This window comes from Populus euphratica, unplaced genomic scaffold (assembly GCF_000495115.2).
Source record: "Populus euphratica unplaced genomic scaffold, PopEup_1.0 scaffold73.1, whole genome shotgun sequence".
NCBI classification, from domain to species: Eukaryota; Viridiplantae; Streptophyta; class Magnoliopsida; order Malpighiales; family Salicaceae; genus Populus; species Populus euphratica.
The window spans coordinates 18,470-35,873 of NW_011499895.1; the positions used below are offsets into that span (position 1 = coordinate 18,470).

The window sequence follows — 17,404 nt, forward strand, 5'->3', positions numbered from 1 at the left end:
TAATCTCCCTGTGGTTCGACCCCGGTCTTGTCGGGTTATTTATTACTTCGACACTCCTGCACTTGGGAGAAGACATCAATCTTTTAGTCGTGTCATACTTCGATTTTGCCTATGTGACCTCTATAACGTGCTGTTGCTAGTTAGCTTCTTTTTCTGGGTTTTCTTTTCACTGTCCTTTTCACATGAATCATCTTTTTGGTTATAATTGTTGGAAAATTTGTCCTTTCATCGACGGCCTTTGTGTCATTTTCATTGAAATTCATGAAAAAGAAGGCATTAAGATTATTTGTTAAGCATGAGGGTAAATTGGTCATAATATCATAATACCATGTGATGAATGACATTTTTATAATAAAGTTAACATTTTTTTATTGGAGAAGGAGAGAATGGTGTAATAACTTGTTATTTTTTTCTTAAATTACATGAAAAATTATTTGATTAGTTAAATGATTTTATCTTTTTATACTGAGCTCATATATAATAATATTTTAAATTTAAATTTTTTAAAAATTAAAATAATATGTTTTTCATTAAAAAAATATTTTATTTATGTATTTTGCATGTAAAAATTTATTTTTTTAACCAAACATATTTTTAAAACTATTTTTTTAAAACAACAATTAAAAGTGTTTATTCAACCTATTTTTAAAATTTTTAAAATCTTAGCCGTAAAAGTTACCATAGTATAAAATATATATTAAAATAGTATTTAAAAATATGAGAGTGGTTTAAAGTATTTTTTGTTTGGAAACACATTAAAATAATTTTTTTATTTTAAAAAAAATTATTTTTAACATTAATACATTAAAACAATATGAAAACAATAAAAAAAATTAATTTTAAATAAATTATTTAAATTTTAAAAAAATATGATTTCAAGCGGGTTTCTAAATATCACCTAAGAGTACTGTCATGCGAAAACAAATTTAAATAATAGGGTGTTAAGAGAAATGAATATATAAACTATGTGTTAAATTAAAACACTATACTATAGTGTAAGATGCAGTGGTTAAGAGAAAACACTATACTATAGTGTAAGATGCAGTGATTTACCTTTGATGGTTTTGACAAGGAGTTTATGAGTGCGTGTTCTTTAGCTGATGAAAGGGTGGAAGTGAGGCATTGTCAAACGTCAAAATGTATGAACTGTTCAAGGGTCGCTTTCTTTGGCAATTAGCACCCATCTTTTCTTTTCTTTTTCATGTATAGTGAAGAAACATACTTCCACTCATAGGAAATGTGTCTCTATATTGGTCTTGTAATTTGTGCCAGAGACCACAAGTTTGGTTAGGCTATGGAAATGAAAATATTGACAGCAGATGTTTGGATTTGGACCGGTTTTGATCCGGTTCTGTTAATATTTTATAAAATTAATATAATTTAATACGGTTAGTTTTTTATGTTTACACATAACCAAATCAAATCATGAACACCTCATTTCCTTAGCCTATCCAAACTCAAAGGATTCCGGTGCCAGAGTGCTGAAATTAGGTGTTTATTATTATTATTATTATTTGAAAGTGTCTAAAAAAAATAAACATGAGAATATTTTTTTATTTTTGGGTTGATTATGAGTTTTGATACAGTTTTTTTTTATTATGTTTTTGAAGATTATGAATTGATTTATCAAAGTTATAATGGTATTATTCTAGATATTCTAGGTTGAAAATAAGTTTTTTTAAAAAAATTAATTATTTTTTTTCTAATCAATCATTTTTTTTAAGTTAAATTGAATCCATCCCATTAATTTTAAAAAAATAAATATAAAAACTTACATGCGAGTTCATTATTAATAACTCAAGTGTTAAACCTAATTTACTAGGTTCAATAATGTCGATACTTATTTTTTTATTAATATAACTTTAATTTTTTTAATTTAAACATTTATTATATATATTTTTAAATAATTTTAAGTTTGTATTTTATTTGTCTGTTATTTTTTTTACTTATTTAGTTTTTTTTAAAATGATGATTTTTTAATTATATTAAATGAGTTTAATTTTTGAAGTGATTAATATGAATTACTTATTTAGTTTTTTTTTTAAATGATGATTTTTTTAATTATATTAAATAAGTTTAATTTTTGAAGTGATTAATATGAATATTAATATGTAATTATATATATATATATATATCAAATTTATTTAAAAAAATATTTATTTTTTATAATATTTTTTGTTTTATTTTTTTTTACATCTTTACTCAAGGTAATATTTGTTTTAAATTCTTTTTTTTAATTGCAGGTTTATTTTTTATTATATTATTAAATTAATTAAGATTCAACTTGATGGTTAAATTTTTCCCACTTTTTTTTTAAAAATATAATTATTTTCTGATTTTTTTTTCAAGTAAAAAAAAATTGGGTGTGATTCATAGCGCGTGACATGAATCCAGTGATCGATGATCTCGTGAACTGTCCTTGGTATACTTGCGATTAAAAAAGCTGTAAACCCCATGAACAACAAGATGCCATCATCATAGATATATCCCACTCAGTGATTTTTCACATCATTGATGGAAGGATAACCGGTCTCAAGCACTTCACTAACAATAAGATCACAGTGACGTACATCAGAAGTGAGCAGCTTGGATCGCTTACAAATAAACCCCATATATCAAAGGCTTCTTTTTCAACTTTAATGGTGCAATCTGGTAATCTAGCACGTTCACAGGAGCACATATGGTGATGGTGTTGTTGAATATCTTGACAGTTTCCTTGCCATCAATCCCATATTCGCTTACCTCTTCCATATGCTACCGCATTACTGAACTTCCTCTCATGAAGAAGGGACATGATTTTGTACTCGGCATCCCAGAGAAATTCGGTAATAAATATTTTTGTAACTTCAACTTCTACGTAATTTTCACTTGGAGTAAAAAGCAGCCTGGATCTCAAGTTTGGGAATCCTGGGGATTATAAACTTCTGAATGCAGGAGCTGGTAAGGTTCGGAGGAGGAGCAGGATAAGCAGAATCAAGTGGACAAGCTCGGATGACATGAGATTAAGGTTGAAGAACCTAATAGCCATCCATATCAAGATCTTGAAGATGGCAAAAATTCCATTTTTGTTACGACTGATGATGCTCTTTCTTATGACCATTCTTTCTGATCACGCCAGAATTTAGACTGCCAAATTGTAGCATCCAAGTTTGATAAAAAAGATTTTCAGTACAGATAATGCTGTCGATGGGTTGCCAACTGTTGATACCAAGGATGGATACGCCTATGGTGAGTACTTTTTATGCATTAACAAAGCTGAAATCACCAACTGGGATATATCTATGATGATGGACATGTGATTGTTCATGTGGCCAGACGCTTCTTTAAGAGAAAGATCGGCCATAATATTCGGCGAAGGCAAGCATAACATATATATATTCTCCGGTAATGTTGCGATTCTAAGCATAACGTATATACATTCTCCGGTAATGTTGCGATTCCAAGTTATATATATTTTTGCCTGCTTTAATTAGAAGATAATGGCTTTGTTTTTGAGTATATTAATTTGTTGGATATGCTGCTATTGTTATTTTTATTTTAGATGTTTACGTACTCAGAGCTTAAAACAAGTATCTTACTTTGAAATAATTAGCTCTTGAATCTGTAGTTTTTTTTTTCTTTTGTTAAAGTTTGCTCTTAGATTTTTCATAATTTCATCTGCTTAATTACAAAACAAATGTGGGTCGTGCGATAATGATCACGTTAAAAACTAGGGCTCAAAACTGAGCATTTTATGTGCAGATTCTACTCTCTGATAAGGTGTTTGCAAGTCCACATCTTTAAACTACGATCAACTGGCTGGAAAACAGAAGTTTCTGAGATTCAAAAGGAGTAAATACTACCTTCATTACTATCATGTTCATGTTTTTTTATATGCTTCTAGTCTCCAGGGGTCTAGACATAAGGTGGTGCCAAGTCAACTTCTCTGCGGCCTGCCTGCCTGCCATATATCTTGTTTTCGTTCGGGTCCATGATTTGGATTGTGTAGAATTTCGCTACTGTGCTGCGTGTTGTCCTCGTTCATGCTGACAAAAGCACCGAGTGGCAAGAAGCCAACAAGGCGAAAGCAGCAGCTGCACGATGGAGATGAACATGAAGCCTGAACAAAGAATGGCAGGTAACACTGACATGTACAGCAACAGCAACAAAAGAAAAGCAGACACAGGCAATTCTCACTCCGCCTCTAGTAATTATCCTGCCATGCCAAGTGGGTGAGTGTGTTTATTTGTAGTTTTTGTTCCCATTTCTCCTAAATTTTTCTTTCATTAATAATTAACATAAAATTCATTAAAAAAACAAGAAAAGTATGAAGCACAAATAAAAAATTATTGACAAATAAATATATAAAACAAAATTAAAATAAAATGATATTTTACTATAGATGTAGACTCCAATGCACTATTGCTAGGCATTATTGCATGCTGTCTATTAGAGCAGCTCCAACGGAGCAGCTAAATAAGAAGTCAAATGTCTTTTGCCTTTTATTTTTTTACTGTTTGCATTCCAATAAAGGAGCTAAATAAATAGCCAAAATGACTATTTGTTTCCTTAACAGCCATTTCTACATTTAACTGTAGAAATGACCAAAATGATAGCTGTTGGCCAACGATTTTTTTTTTAGCCGTTGGCCAACAACCTTTTTTTTTTTAAATATAGAAGAAATTTTCTATAAATACATGAAGAAAAAACTTGTAGTTTTAAATTTTTGTATTGTGCCTCACCCTTCTCTCAAATTTAAAAAAACAAGAATCAATTATTCTCCGGTTAATTATTAACATCGGTTGTGTTAATTAGCTAAAATTAAAAGGTATGCTTGTTTAAAAGCTTTTTTTTTATATATATCTCTTGATTTTTTAGACCTTTTGTTGTTAATTTAATATTTGTGATGAGTTTTATTTCTTTATTATTTTATGTTTTTAATATGGGTTAAGGAAGATATTAAAATATAAATGACTTTTCTAAATAGTTTTTTACCATTGGAATGCAAATAATTTAAAAAGCTATATTTACATTATTCAAAAAGCCATTTTCTTTATTTGGCTCTTCAATATAGCATTTCTCATTGGAGATGCTTTTAAGGAATCAAGGCAATGCCTTTTTGACATGAAATGGCGTCGTTTTTTCTACAATTTAAAGGATTTTTTACATTGTTTTCACTTTAGTCCTTAGAGTTTGATATTCATACTAAATGGTCCCTAAACGTTGCTTGTGTTGAACTTAAGTCCTTGAATATAGAGGTACACGAGAGAGAGAGGTGGGGTGAGAAAGGGGAGAGAAATCTTTGGTGAGCTATGATCCAAGCATGTATTCACCATTATTATTGGAGTTTTTTTTTATTTCCGTAATTCAGTATTTTTAGGTTTCTTCAGTGTATTGGAGAATTTTTGAGATTTAAAATAGTTTATAAACGTTTATTATATGATTCTAATCTGTTTTTGCATAAAATTTGTGTAGGCGATGGGTCACAGGCTAAAAAATGTGGCCTCGTGAGATTTTTTTATGACATTTTAAAGAAATGAATTGCTTTTCGTTTATTAAAATTCTGTTTTTTTAATAGTAAAAAGACATATTTACCATTAGAATCAAGAAAAAAGTAGACATGGCTTTTTCGCCCTTTAAAGAAGACTTTTTTTTGTTTGTTATTTTCATATTCATTAAGAGTATTTTGATTTTTTTATGTTAAATAATTAATTTTTAAATTTAAAAAATTATTAGAGGATTAAATTGAAAAGAAAAAAATAAAATAAAATACAAAAAAATAAGGACCAAATTAAAAAAACAATACACCATAAACTTGGATTGGAGGATGAATTTAAAAACATCAAAACTTTTAGAAAATTGTTAATAAAAAAATTAAAAATAAATAAAGAAGGATCAAATTGAAAAAACTTATACATGATAAATTAAAATTGAAGAATGAAATTTAAAACAAATAAAAATTTAATAAAAATGCTAATGAAAACCTTATGGTTTAAATTACTCGATTCCAAGGATACACCAATTTACTATACATTAATTAATGAAAAAGACAATTACCCCTTTTTTGTTAGTGTTCTAAATCTTTGATTTTGGGAGTAAGTAAATTATTTTATTTTGTTTTAAAAAATAAAAAATAAAAATATATCTCTAAACAATTTTTTTAATAAATAGTATGTCTTGTGTAAAAAAAGAAAAAAAAAACTCCTAGAACAAAGGCAAGTGATTTTTTTGGGAAAAGAAAACCATTTTGTTACTATTGTAGTAAATAATAAACCAAGTCTTGGTGCCCAATGTTTTTGCCCCTTTTTTTTTAATGTACGTTTATATAACTATGAGTCAAGCAAACTTGTATGGAAATAATTGTAGAGTGTAAAAAAGAGAGATTGGGATAGCTATTTTAGTGGTAATAATTTGGGTTAATAACCATTAATAATGGGTGGTTAATTATTCAGTAGAGAGGATACTGTCAAGTGGATCATCATCTACTAGACATGAACATCCCTAAAGTTATTTTTGGGATTCAATTACGACGGAAGAATGTGAGACTATTTAATACTTGATACAAACCATGCAGAGGGCGGGTGAAGTAATTTGGGTTATGTGAACACCTTGGGCTCAATCTAAAGACTAGAGGCCTACTAGGTTTCTTGGTAGTAAAGCCACCCTCTCTGAATTCAATGAGCAATAAGCTATAGGGGTGATCATTTTCGGTTCGGTTCGGTTTTTATAAAAAAAAATAACCAAACCGAAAAAATTTTTTTTTTGAAAAAAAACCCGAAACCGAACCGAAACTGGGTCAAACCAACCGATTTCGGTTCGGTTTTTTAGGGGAAAAACCGGTTCAAATTAGTTTTGCTTGGTTTTTCCGGTTTGGCTCGGTTTTTCTCGGTTTTGGCTTGGTTTTTTTTTGGGTTTCGGTTCGGTTCGGTTTTTCAGTTTTTTGGTTATAAAACCGAAACCGAACCGAACCGGCTGGTTTTTTTAAAATTTTAATCGGTTTAATCGGTTTTTTTTTCGGTTCGATTTTTTCAGTTATTTTTTTTCTGGGTTTCTCGGTTTAATCGGTTTTTCGATTTTTTTGCTCACCCTTGATGAGCCATTTGGGGTGTCCAAGCCTAAAGAGGTGAAATTTGCACAAGTGCTTTGGACCCCTGTAATGCCGTGGGGCTCTCTAGGTTTTTGTACTGTCATTTTTTTTTTGGATCTTACCTGGTGTTTTGTGTTTTAAATGTTATGAATACGATGAGTAGGGGTGTAAATCCCGAGCCTAACACATGTAAAACCTCTTTGTTAACATCATGGCTACGGAAACTATTTGATTCTGGTTTCAAAGTCGTCTCTAATGCTTGAGAGAAATCTCAAGGTTGGCATACAAGAATTTGAAGATGATGATGCTGTTTGTTATAAGCACTTTTTACCATGTAAGAATTTAGGTTATCAAATTGTAGCATCGGAGGTTGATGAGAAATTGTTCAGTTCAGAGAATGTTGTCCATGGGTTGCCAACTTTTGATGACATGCTTGGAGCTTATGTTTTTGCGCACACGTAGCTGATTACTGGCGTGGTGGTGAGAAATCAACAGTGTTGAAATCACCAAGTGGGATATCTATAATGATGGACTCGTGATTGTTCATGGAGTTAGCGGCTTCTTTAACAGAATTGCCGGCGATAAAATTTGGCTGTTGCGGAGGAACTGGATAAGTATACTTAATGAAGAAGGAAACAATAATCTGTTCGAGGGGATGGTGAAGCCAAGCATATCATAAATATTCTTATGTTGCCTGGTGTTATATTCTTATGTTGCCTGGTGTTATGTATGGATACAAAATGGTTGTTAGCAACCATGTCAAACATGGCTGCATAATAAGAATCAAGACTGGTTGCCTAAATATAAAAAATGGTGACAAAAATGGCTGTTATAATTGACTAAAGTGGAGAGGATTATCTCCAATATCAGTTATAAGTAGAGGGTGCTAATGAGAGCTTATACAGACACAAAATAGAGAGAAAAACTGAGAGAGAGAGCAATAGAGAGAGCTTGAGTGTGTAGAGTTGAGTTGAGAAGAGTTTTTCTTCTTCTCTTTTATTTGTATTGTTTCTTTGAGTGATTAATACAAACCAGTAGCTCTGTGGAGTAGGCAAGTTGCCGAACCACGTAAATTTGTGTGTGTTTGATTGCTTGAATGTCCCAACAACTGGTATCAGAGCTTGTTCTTGAAAAAGAAGGCGTTTGATCCAAACTAAAAAATCAAAGTTCTCAAAATGTGTTTTTGAATATACCATCATGTAGAGGAAGATGAGACAAATCCACTAGTGAAACTCCAGCGAAGAACCGACGTCCTGCATGCCCGCATGCGCCAACACGCGTTTTACACTTTTTCTTCGCTCGAATATTCCTGCAACTGAACCGGGCTGACCCGACATGTTAGTGCCTAGTTAGCAGTAATTTTGCACAGTCATCAGCCACGCCACCTGTCCATGTCAGCACAGACATGTCAGATAGAAGTCTACGTGGATATGACACGTCATATAAGTGGGCCCGCGTTGCTTACGTGTTTGACACATCAGTATAGCCATTTGGCATATTGGGTTTTGATCTGGTACGCTGCAGACATTATTCCTTTTGACACGTGGCTTCATCTGCAGCGTCCAATGATCCAAAAGTTTGATTGACAAGATTTGAGCCATCTAAAGTCCGATCTGGGCGATTTTAGTATCGTTTCCAAAATTTTTGGCCATTCCGGACACATATATTAGGTCAAATTTGGCAGATTCAAATCTGAGACATAAAAAATGGCAGAGAAAATAAAGGTTGCGAGAATTGAAAAATTTGATGGAACAGATTTTGGATATTGAAAAATGCAAATTGAAGACTATCTATATGGAAAGAAACTTCATCTTTCTTTGTTAGGAAACCAGATAATATGTCAGAAGAAGATTGGTAAATTCTTGATAGATAGGTTTTGGGCATTATCAGGCTATCCTTGTCAAGAAAAGTTGCTTACAATGTTATAAAAGAAAAATCCACTATAAAATTAATGGAAGCCTTGTCTGGGATGTATAAGGAGCCTTCAGCAAATAATAAAGTGCACTTGATGAAGAAGTTTTTCAACCTGAAGATGACAAAAAGCATTTCTGTTACACAACATCTCAACAATTTCAATACCATCACAAATTAATTGTCATCTATTGAGATTGAGTTTGATGATGAGATCCGTGCACTCATTTTGCTAGCTTCACTTTTAAGTAGTTGGGAAGGTATGAGAACAGTTGTAAGCAACTCAGCTGGAAAATCCTAATTGAAATATGATGACATCTGAGACTTGATTTTAGCTGAAGAAGTGCAAAGAAAAGACTCAGATGAAAGTTCAAGTTCAGGTTTAGTTTTCAACATCAACACTCGAGGAAAGAGGCAGGATAAAAGCTTATCCAAAAGTAGATCAAAATCAAGGTACATAAGTAAAAGTAAGTCTGGACCTAGAAAGCAGGTTAAATATTGGAATTATGGCAAACCTGGTCATTTCATGAGGAATTGCACAAAATTGAAAAAACCTGAAGCTGACTCTGCAAACGTTACTATAGATGAGGTACAAGATGCTTTGATTCTTGCTGTACAAAGTCCAATTGATGATTGAGTCCTTGATTCTAGTGCTTTATTCTACTGTACACCACACCATGGTTTATCTGGTCATTCAATCCTTTTCCCTAAAGGTATGTGGAAGGTATCAAAGGGAGCAATGGTTTTGGCTCGTGGAAAGAAAACCAGCACCCTGTATATGACCATAAGATCTGCAGACATTATTGCCTTTACTGAAGCAGAAAATCAGGCACAACTATAGCACTATAGACTCGGTCATATGAGTCAAAAGAGGATGAAGATACTTCAGTTAAAGGGAAAGCTGCCAGAGTTAAAAAATATTGATCTAGACATTTGTGAAAGCTGTGTTCTTGGAAAACAGAAGAAGCTCAGTTTCTTAAAGGTTGGCAGGACCTTAAGAGCAAGAAAGCTAGAACTGGTACACACAGATTTATGAGGACCAACTCCAGTAGCATCTCTTGGAGGTTCTTAGTATTATGTGACTTTCCTTGATGACTTCAACAAGAAGGTATGGGTCTACTTTCTAAAAAATAAATCTGATGTGTTTGAAACATTCAAGAAATGGAAGGCTATGGTTGAGACTGAATTAGGTCTGAAGTTGAAATGCTTAAGATCTAATAATGAAGAAGAATATATTGATGGAGGTTTCAAAGGGTATTGCGCTGTCAAAGGTATTAGAATGGAAAAGACCATTCCAGGCATACCACAACAGAATGGCAATGCTGAACGAATGAACAAGACCATCAATGAACGAGCTAGAAGCATGAGGTTGCATTCTGAGTTACCTCAAACATTTTGAGCTGATGCAGTTCATACTGCAGTTTACTTGATCAATTGTGGACTATCAGTTCCTTTGGAGTTCAAACAGCCCGAGGAAGTATAGAGAGGAAAAGAAGTACAACTCTCTCATTTAAAGGTCTTTGGGTGTGTTTCCTATGTGCATATAGATTCTGATACTCGTAGTAAGCTAAATGCCAAATCAAAGAAATGTTTCTTTGTTGGTTATAGAGATGAAGAATTTGGATTTCAGTTCTGGGATGATCAAAACAGAGAGATTATCAGAAGTAGGAACGTGATCTTTAACGAGAAAGTTTTGTATAAAGACAGATCAATTGCAGAAACAGATATGACTGATTAAGATACAAGTCCATAAAAATCTGAATTCATAAGATTAGAAGGGCTTCCCAATGTTACCGAGCTAAACAAAACTCAAGAGTCTTTACAAGAAGATTGAAGCACATTTGTACCCACTACTACACAAGAAGATGTGGAGCCAAGTGAACCAGCTATTTATGTATGCAGGTCTTCAAGGACTGTAAAGCCCTCCACTAACAAGCTAGATGCCAAATCCAAGAAATGTTTCTTATTAGCTATAGAGATGAAGAATTTGGATTTCAATTTTGGGATGATCAGAACAGAAAGATTATCAGGAACAGGAATGTGATCTTCAACGAGAAGGTTTTGTACAAAGACAAATAAAGTGCAGAAATAGATATGGTTGATTCAGATATGACACGACTAAAAGATTGATGTCTTCTCCCAAGTGCAGGAGTGTCGAAGTAATAAATAACCCGGCAAGACCGGGGTCGAACCACAGGGAGGTTAATTGTACAAATTATAGACAACAATTATAAGCAACAATAATAGCAATAACAACAACAACAACAACAATAACAACAACAACTATAATAATAATAATAATAATAATAATAATAATACTAGTAGTAGTAGTAGTAGTAATAATAATAATAATAATAAAGAAAGAGAAGAAGAAGAAGATGATGATAACTTGGAGATGGAAAATTAATGTAAGGATTAAACAATAATAATAACAAATGTCAAGGTTAGAGGTTCCACTAATGGTATATCAAACAAGTATAGTATAAACTCTTATTATTGAATTGGAAACCACACACAAAGGAGGTTCCAATCAGATTATATATTGTTAACATGATTACATTAGTCATCTTATTCAATTAATGCTAATACTTGTAAATCTCGTCAAGCATTCATGATTATAACTTATGTTAACAACAAATCAAGTTTCTTTCATAGCTCAGGTGTCGGTTATACCATACAGTATGGGCTATGAAAGTGCCAAGCATTTGTTGTACCAAGTGTTATACAACATAAATCAAGATTAGTCATTTAACAAGCAAAGTATTAAAGAGTGAACAAGATAACAAATATAAAACATGTTAGTATCAAACATTAAAGTCCATATTAAGTTTACATTATACTTATTCTTACACCATTAGTGTAACCTTTTCACCTTGACATAATTAACTTAGCTAGACATAATGAAAGAAAGAAAAATAGATAAACAAAATAAGAACATAAAAGCTAACTAAGTAAAGAAAAGGAAATGAAAGGCATAAACTTAATATTAATGAAAGCAAAGCATAAATATTACAAAAAATACAAAGAGAGAAAGGAAGAGCATGATCTTGATCTGGAAACCAAGATGCCTAAATGCATGGCAAATGCCTCCTTTTATAGGCCAAAATTGGGAACTATTGATTTGATGACTAATTGATAAGTGGGTGGCCAACTTTTGACTTGGTGACAATCCTTATCTTCTCTTGTCTGCCCAAAACGTCATTGATAATGTCAAAACTGGAGCCAGTTGCAAACATGAAAGTTGTAGGCCATTGTCTCAGCTTTCTTGTGTAAAAACTTCAGCTCATTTGGACTTCTAGAACTCCAGATATGGCCAAAATACCGAACAGTGCTCGGCCTGGAAGACAGATTCGGGCTTCTTTGTTGTTGCTACAATTTGGACTTGATAATGACCTTTTTAGATCTTAGGCTCCATATAAAAGTTGTAGGCCTATGTCTTACCTTTCCATCCATATAAATTGGACCTAAATCTGAGATCTGTAGCTCCAGATATAACCCAATTACCAAATAGTGTTCCAGTTTGGATTGCACCGACATCTCTTCTCTAAGTTTGACCATCTCTTTATCCATGCAATTTAAGTTCTTCAAGTCATCAATCAATCCTTTCATTTATGTGATAGACCTGCATTAAAAATAGACATTCACCACAAATTATAGGTATCTTATATTATTAGATACATTATTATAAAACATATTTTAGTTAAGGAGTTATTGATACTTCAAGTGCAAAATGATGATATAAAACCATGATAAAAATGCACTTTTAAGTACTAATCAAGATACAAGTCCACAAAAATCTGAATTCATAAGATTAGAAGGGCTTCCCGATGTTACCGAGCTGAACAAAACTCAAGAGTCTTTACAAGAAAATTCAAGCACATCTGTACCCACTACTACACAAGAAGATCTGGAGCCAAGTGAACCAGCTATTTATGTTTGCAGGTCTTCAAGGACTGTAAAGGCTCCACAATGGTTCACACTTCTACTGAATTATATTTTGCTGACAGATGGTGGTGAACCACTAACTTATAAAGAATCCTTATAAGATGGAAACTCAAGCAAGTGGGAGTTAGCCATGAAGGACGAGATGGATTCGTTATTGAAGAAGAAGACTTGGGAGCTAACCACACTACCTAAAGGAAAGAAGGCTTTGCAAAATAAGTGGGTTTACAGAGTAAAGACTGAGCATGATGGAAGCAAACGGTTCAAGGCAAGACTTGTTGTAAAAGAATTTGAACAAAAGAAAAGGATTGACTACTCTGAGATATTTTCTCCAGCTGTGAAGCTCACAACAATCAGAATTGTTCTGGGGATAGTAGCTGCAGAAAATTTACATCTTGAACAATTAGATATAAAACAACATTTCTTCATGGTGAATTGGAGGAAAACATTTACATGTAATAACCAGAGGGGTTGTAATACAAGGAAAGGAGAACCAAGTCTACAAGCTAAAAAAAGCCTGTACGGTTTGAAGCAAGCTTCAAGACAGTGGTACAAGAAGTTTGACAACTTTATATGTAGTTTGGGATACACAAGATGCCAAGCTGATCATTGTTGCTATGTCAAACATTTTGACAACTCCTATATCATTCTATTATTATATGTGGATGATATGTTGATTGCAGGATTCAGCATGGAAGAGATTAACAAGTTGAAATAATAGTTGTCAAAATAGTTTGAAATGAAGGATTTGGGAGCTGCTAAACAAATACTTGGCATGAGAATAATCAGAGATAAAAACAAAGACATGCTAAAATTTTCACAAACATAATATGTCAAAAAGGTTCTCAATAGGTTTAGTATGGATAATGCTAAATCAGTAAGTACACCTCTAGGGAATCATTTCAAGCTCAGCAAAGACCAGTCACCAAAAACTGAGCTATAATGTGGATACATGGATAAAATTCCATATGCCTCAGCTATCGGCTCTTTGATGTATGCTATGGTCTATACCAGACTATACATTACCCATGTAGTGGGAGTTATAAGCCGATATATGAGCAATCCTGGAAAGCAGTATTGAGAGGCGATAAAATGGATCATGAGGTACTTAAAAGGTTCTTTGGAGACTTGTCTTACCTTCACAGTTGTTGATAGCAGAAAGAGTACTATAGAATATGTATACACTCTAGGAGGCATTGCAGTTTCCTGGAGTTCTATCTTGCAAAAGATCATCGCTCTTTCAATAACAGAAGCTGAATATGATGCAGTCTCAGAATTTGTAAAAGAGATCGTATGGTTGCAGAGTCTTCTGAAAGAATTAGACAAGATGAATGGAAAATGTACTTTGTTTAGCGACAGTCAGAGTGCAATCTTTCTTGTCAAGAATCCAGCATTTCACTCCAGGACGAAGCGTATTCAGATTAAATATCACTTCATCCGATAATTGCTATACGACGAGCAACTAATGCTAGAAAAGATCTGTGGAAGCGAGAATCCAAGTGACATGTTAACTAAAAGAGTTACTCTTGATAAATTAAAGCTGTGTAAAGCTTCAGTTGGTCTCAAAGATTAAAAAACAGATATAGTGTCATTTGTGTCCAAGTGGAAGATTGTTATGTATAGACACAAAATGGTTGTTGGCAACCATGTCAAACATGGCTGCATGGTAAGAGTCAAGAGTGGTTGCTTAAGCATAAAAAATGATTGCAAAAGTAGCTGCTATAATTGACTAAAATGGAGAGAATTGTCTCTAATATCAGCTATAAGTAGATGGTGCTAATGAGAGCTTAGATAGACACAAAATAGAGAGAAAAACCGAGAGAGAGAGCAATAGAGAGAGCTTGGGTGTGTAGAGTTGAGTTGAGAAGAGTTTTTCTCCTCCTTTTTGTTTGTATTGTTTTTTTGAGTGATTAATACAAACCAGTAGCTTCGTTGAGTAAACAAGTTGCAGAACCACGTAAATTTATATGTGTTTGATTGCTTGAATATCCCAACACCCGGTACATGTTACTGCACTATGACGTTTGCATTTTTTCATAATTTGTAAGTAAAAATACAATAACGGTTGTTTTTTTAAATATGTTTTATTTAAAAATATATTAAAATAATATTTTTTAAATATTTATTGTTTTTTTAGTAGAAGGGCACGATTGGTTCCCTTCACTAACCCCCTGCGTGAGATTTCAGTGATTAAAATCAGCATAGCCTACAGAGGCAATCCGTATATAATCCTACATATAAACAAGCTTATATAGTCAGTTACTGGAAAAATGACAAATATTATGATTCATTTTTTGGTAGTTGTGACAGTCATCTACCTAACACAATGGATCTATTAGGAAATTATATGCAGCAGAGAGCGTAATGAAACACTGGGAAACGGTTTTTGAGCTAGAAAAGATGATTACTTTTTTATGCAGCCAAACTGTAAGCTGACTGTGACACAAATACTAAATTGGCAATTTGAGCTACCTTCGGAGTTACTATCAGAGAGGATTCTCATGTTCTTTTGTTATCTCCCCAAATAGTATTATCCTATGAATCATTCTCTTTCTCCTTCTCTTCTTCAACTGCATGAGATTCATGCTATTTTCTTATCCCTGTCTCCTTTTAATTTATTGGAACATTGGAGATTGCTTATTAAAAAGGATCCTTTTTCACTTTCTTTTGCTTCGTCCTTCCCATGGTTTCTCTAGCTTTTTTTGTCCTACCCTTCAATTCTGAGTCATAATCAGATCAGCACAGCAGACATAGTTGAATCCAAAAAAACTTGATAAAAAGTGGCCCTTATGCACCCATCTCTTCCTTTTCTTTAGCCTTCTCCACCATTTATGCTTTATAAGTTAATCAAGGTACCATATTTGGATAACAGAAGGAAAACAATACTAACACAAGCATTCAAATTTTACTGCCATGGACACTGTGTTTGTGTTGGTTTCGTCACTCCCCTTGATTTTCAGCACCCACTTTGCGTTGACAGTTGCAAACAACCTTGAATTCTCTAGTATACAACCTACACGATTGGTCACCAAACTCATTCACCGCGATTCTATTGTCTCCCCATATTACAGGTCCAATGACACAGTTGCAGACCGCACAGAACGCACTATGAAGGCCTCACTTGCTCGTCTATCCTACTTGTATGCAAAAATTGAAAGAGATTTTGACATCAATGATTTGTGGCTCAATCTTCATCCTAGTGCCTCCGAACCCTTGTTCTTAGTAAATTTTTCCATGGGACAGCCACCTGTTCCACAACTCGCGATAATGGACTCAGGCAGCAGCCTCTTATGGATACAATGCGCTCCTTGTAAAAGTTGTTCCCAACAGATAATTGGGCCAATGTTCGACCCCTCCATTTCCACCACGTATGATAGCTTGTCATGCAAAAATATCATATGTCGTTACGCCCCCAGTGGGGAATGTGACTCGTCGGGTCAATGTGTGTATAACCAAACATATGTAGAAGGCCTACCATCAGTGGGAGTCATTGCCACAGAACAACTAATCTTTGGAAGTTCAGATGAAGGCAGAAATGCTGTTAATAATGTGCTCTTTGGGTGCAGTCATAGGAATGGAAATTACAAGGACAGGCGTTTCACCGGGGTCTTCGGACTCGGCAGTGGAATCACATCTGTAGTAAATCAAATGGGATCTAAATTTTCCTATTGCATCGGTAATATAGCGGATCCTGACTACAGTTATAACCAGTTGGTTTTAAGCGAAGGAGTGAACATGGAGGGCTATTCAACACCTTTAGATGTGGTTGATGGCCATTACCAGGTCATTCTAGAAGGAATTAGCGTTGGAGAGACAAGGCTTGTCATCGATCCTAGTGCTTTTAAAAGGACAGGGAAGGAAAGAAGAGTAATAATTGATTCAGGAACAGCACCTACTTGGCTAGCTGAAAACGAATATAGAGCACTTGAAAGGGAGGTTCGCAACCTAATAGATAGATTCTTAACACCATTTATGCGGGAGTCATTCCTATGTTACAGGGGGAAAGTGGGTCAAGACCTTGTTGGGTTTCCAGCAGTGACATTTCACTTTGCTGAGGGTGCAGATTTGGTGGTAGACACTGAAAGTATGTTTTATCAAGCCACACCAAATATATTTTGCATGGCAGTGAGCCAAGCTAGCGTCTATGGAAAAGATTTCAAAGATTTCTCTGTGATTGGGTTAATGGCTCAGCAGTACTACAATGTAGCTTATGACCTTAACAAGCACAAGTTATTCTTCCAGAGAATTGATTGTGAACTTCTTGATGAGTAAATTCCATCATGTGACCTTGAATTTTTATACCTTAAATGACATGCAAGGCAGTTAAAGGATGCATGTAATTCCCGTTGCAGGAAAACAGAAAGAAACAGGGGAACTTTTTTGCTCTGAATAATCCCATTTTGTGTGATACCTCGTAAAACAAAGGAGAACACAATAAGCTAACCAATAAGAACTTGCAAAAGAAAAGGCATCTGTCTACTGCAT

At 33.7% G+C, this 17,404-nt stretch overlaps 1 protein-coding gene across 1 annotated transcript; it reads left to right on the top strand.

The window, feature by feature from the left end:
* The first annotated feature begins 15,832 nt into the window (after nt 1-15,832).
* On the top strand, nt 15,833-17,191 carry LOC105131968 (Eukaryotic aspartyl protease family protein). Its single transcript, XM_011035204.1, has one exon. It carries the CDS (start codon nt 15,833-15,835, stop codon nt 17,189-17,191), a length of 1,359 nt encoding a protein of 452 aa, XP_011033506.1.
* The last annotated feature ends 213 nt before the right edge of the window (nt 17,192-17,404 follow it).